Here is a 3,000-nt window from a genome sequence, read left to right as displayed (position 1 = left end):
TTTTCTTTTAATATGTTTCATTAATAATGTCCTAGTATTTCACAAAAAGAAACTATCTTTCATCACAAAAAATTGTGGGCTCCACTTTATATCATTTTTACTCTTAAATCATTCTTTTTCTTAACAATCGTGTTCAAAAGTAATGAGTCATTATCAATGGGACGGATGAAATATTATATTAAATTAACCATATAATCAATGTAAGTGATTTACCAAACTACAAATTTAGACACAATTAGAATTCAACGAAACCTCAAGGACCTCTTTGCAATTTCTACTTAATTGAGTTCTTCTAGAAGTCCCTCGCTGCACCAGTCCAACATCTTTCCCTGCGCGCCTTTCAATTTTGAAATTTTGTTCTCAAAAATCCCTAAAACGCAACTGTTCAACCTCATAAAAAACTCTCAAGCTCAATTTTTTTCCCCCATCCAGTTAATCAATGGCGAGTCTCTCCGAATACGAAGAGGAAGACCGTAATAAGGCGTCGTCGTCGGTGGCGAAGCCGTTTAGCTCCTTCCTCGACCCCTCGGATCCGTTGGGGTTTCTGGAGAAGGTGTTTGAGTTCGTCGCGAGGGAGAGCAATCTGTTCAAGAGCGATTCACTGGTGAGGGATGTCAATGCGGTGGTGAGAATGGTGAATGATAAGGTGGAGGCGGAGGAGAGGAAAAGGAATGAAGAAGAGAAGAAGGCTGCTGAGAGGAAGGCGGCGCTGGCGCCGGTGAAGAAAGAGGTTGTCGCGGCGGATAAGGAGGCAGAAAGTCAACCCGATGAGGCGGCGAAGGGGCCTCGAGGTATAGTTCATTGATCTTAATTTATTAAAGCTCCTTCCTTTTTTGTCTTTTAGTTGCATTTCATGTGATGTTCTTCTTATGCTATTAGAGTAGATGTAGTGTTTATGAATTTGGCTTTCATACTTCTGAGAATTCAATCAGAGTCGTGCATTATTTCGTGTATTTAAATTTCTTGCAATTGGAATCTATTCTGCACTGGCTTGATGAAGTTATATGTGCCATATCTGCTTGCTAGAGTAGGGCTGTGTGTTGCAAGTTGGTTTGAGTTTGTTAAATCTAGTTTGAGAGCTGCATTCTCCTTATATATCTGAAACAAGCAAGTTGGAATCTGTTTTTAAGTCTCCGAATCTTTTTTTTTTTTTTTGAAGAGTTTAAGTCTCCGAATCTTAATTTTGTATTACGGTGTTGATTGCTACTAATCAAAAGGTCCGTATTCAAAAAGTTGTAAGAGTTGTGTCTAATTTGTATATTAGAGCAAAAATCATGATTTGATTAGCAATTATCCCAAAAATATATTTGCTTCTAAATGAATGCTTGAGTTTGGCACTTTTTTGTTTTGCTTTGCCATTGTTTGGAGAATATGTTCTAATTGCTAATTTTGCCTCCAAGCAGCTCCTAGCAAGTTAAACGGCCCCGAGCCCCCTAAGATGATGACCCGGGCCGGCTACACCACTGCGGAAACCGAACTCATTTGCACTTTATGGGCCGAGGCGACCCTCAATTCTCGCAAGAGTGCCGATCAAAAGGCAATCCCCTATTGGGGCGATATCAAGAAGCGATACAATGTGATTCGTCCGACCGGCACGATGACGCGCGAAGTCAAACAAATCAAATCGCATTTCCAACGGGTCCATAAAGATGTGAAGGTTTGGGAGGCGATCTACGATAAGTGCAAAAGCAATTGGGGGAGAGACATGAGCGACGACGATCAAATCGTCCTACAAGCTCAGGAGATATTTCAAACAAATAAGAATGCTCACTTCAAACACTTGTCGGCTTGGCGCATTCTGCGTGAATCTCAACGATGCGCCTCCATCAAAGAAGAGGTCAATTCTTTGAAAAGGACGAAGAATACCTCCGAGGGCGGGTACACGAGGTCGTGCTCTGAACCGAGCATCACAGCTAGGCCTACAAGCCAAAAAGCGGCAAAGAAGAACAACAAAGGGAAAGAGAAGAGTAGTGAGTTGTCGTCGTCCCCGCCCAATTGGGAAAGCATATTTGCTGACCACTTAGGCAGTTTAAAACAAGTGAACCGTGATACCGTCGACCACCAGATTTTAATCACCGATACTTCACGAATGGGGGCGGTGGAATTAGCAAGACATAATCGAATGGTGAATGAGATTGTGAAACGTCGAGGATGGGATCATTAGTTTAATTTTTTATTTAAAATTTGATTTTAGAAAATAAGATAAGCCACCTTATAAAATCTCCGGTTGTGGGGTGGCTCAGCAGAGAGCCCCTAGGTAGAGTAGAATGATATGAGTCGCTTCCAGTGTTCAATTATCAACACATTAAAGGAGTATCTAACTTGAGGCTTCTTTATTTTCCCTAGGCTTTCTTCGTATACAAGTTTATGATACTCATCAATTGTTTTGTTTTTATGTGTTTTTTAGGTAAATATTCATCAATTGTTGTTCATACTTTGGAGTTCCATATTCACACAACTAATAACATGGAACTTGTCGATACCACTATAATTTACCTATCAGTAACCTATCTCATATGGTTATGTATGTATATTTATAGAAACAAACATTTGCCATTATTAATGTTCAATCTTCTAAAAATCTAGTTAATTAGTGTTGGAGTTAATTTTTAACTCTATAAAACTTTCTTAAAGTTTTGGTTTGTTTTGCCTTCTTCACGTGTGTTTTGTAGGGTTCGAATGGATAAGTTAAAGGGAGGTTGAAGACACCTACAAATAAGGAAGATGGGAAGAGGGAAAAGAGAGAGAAAGGAAGTGGTTGGAGGCTCAAACGTGGCTGCTGGAAGTTAAGGGAAGAAAGTTGGTGGAGTTTGTTCCTACAAACAAGGAAAACCTAAGTACTTCAACAACCACTCCATCCATCACTTGCAGCACGTTTTTCAAGGCTTGGGGAGCAAGTTAGAGACGCCTATATAAGATGGGGAAGAGTTCTCATTAAAAGTGCAGCTTGAGAGGGTGATAGGCGGTTCTTGTACGAGTGTTATGTTGTGTGTTATGATA

The 3,000-nt window shown here is 40.2% G+C and overlaps 1 protein-coding gene across 1 annotated transcript; it reads left to right on the top strand.

Annotated features, from left to right (window-relative positions):
- The first annotated feature begins 321 nt into the window (after positions 1–321).
- LOC131014713 (uncharacterized) lies at positions 322–2,392 on the top strand. The gene is made up of 2 exons (XM_057942779.1): positions 322–791; positions 1,404–2,392. Exons 1-2 carry the CDS (start codon positions 440–442, stop codon positions 2,162–2,164), a joined length of 1,113 nt encoding a protein of 370 aa, XP_057798762.1. The 5' UTR covers positions 322–439; the 3' UTR covers positions 2,165–2,392.
- Positions 2,393–3,000: the final 608 nt, after the last annotated feature.

Source organism: Salvia miltiorrhiza, chromosome 3, assembly GCF_028751815.1.
Source record: "Salvia miltiorrhiza cultivar Shanhuang (shh) chromosome 3, IMPLAD_Smil_shh, whole genome shotgun sequence".
NCBI lineage: Eukaryota > Viridiplantae > Streptophyta > Magnoliopsida > Lamiales > Lamiaceae > Salvia > Salvia miltiorrhiza.
Note: the sequence above shows the minus strand (reverse complement) of the source record. Positions and strands in the feature narration are given on the sequence as shown.

Bases quoted from the DNA above. Each gene is read 5' to 3' on its own strand.
- LOC131014713 (XM_057942779.1), top strand. From the start codon at position 440: ATGGCGAGTCTCTCCGAATACGAAGAGGAAGACCGTAATAAGGCGTCG. The intron at 792-1,403 runs GTATAGTTCATT...GCCTCCAAGCAG, and splicing joins GGCGGCGAAGGGGCCTCGAG to CTCCTAGCAAGTTAAACGGC.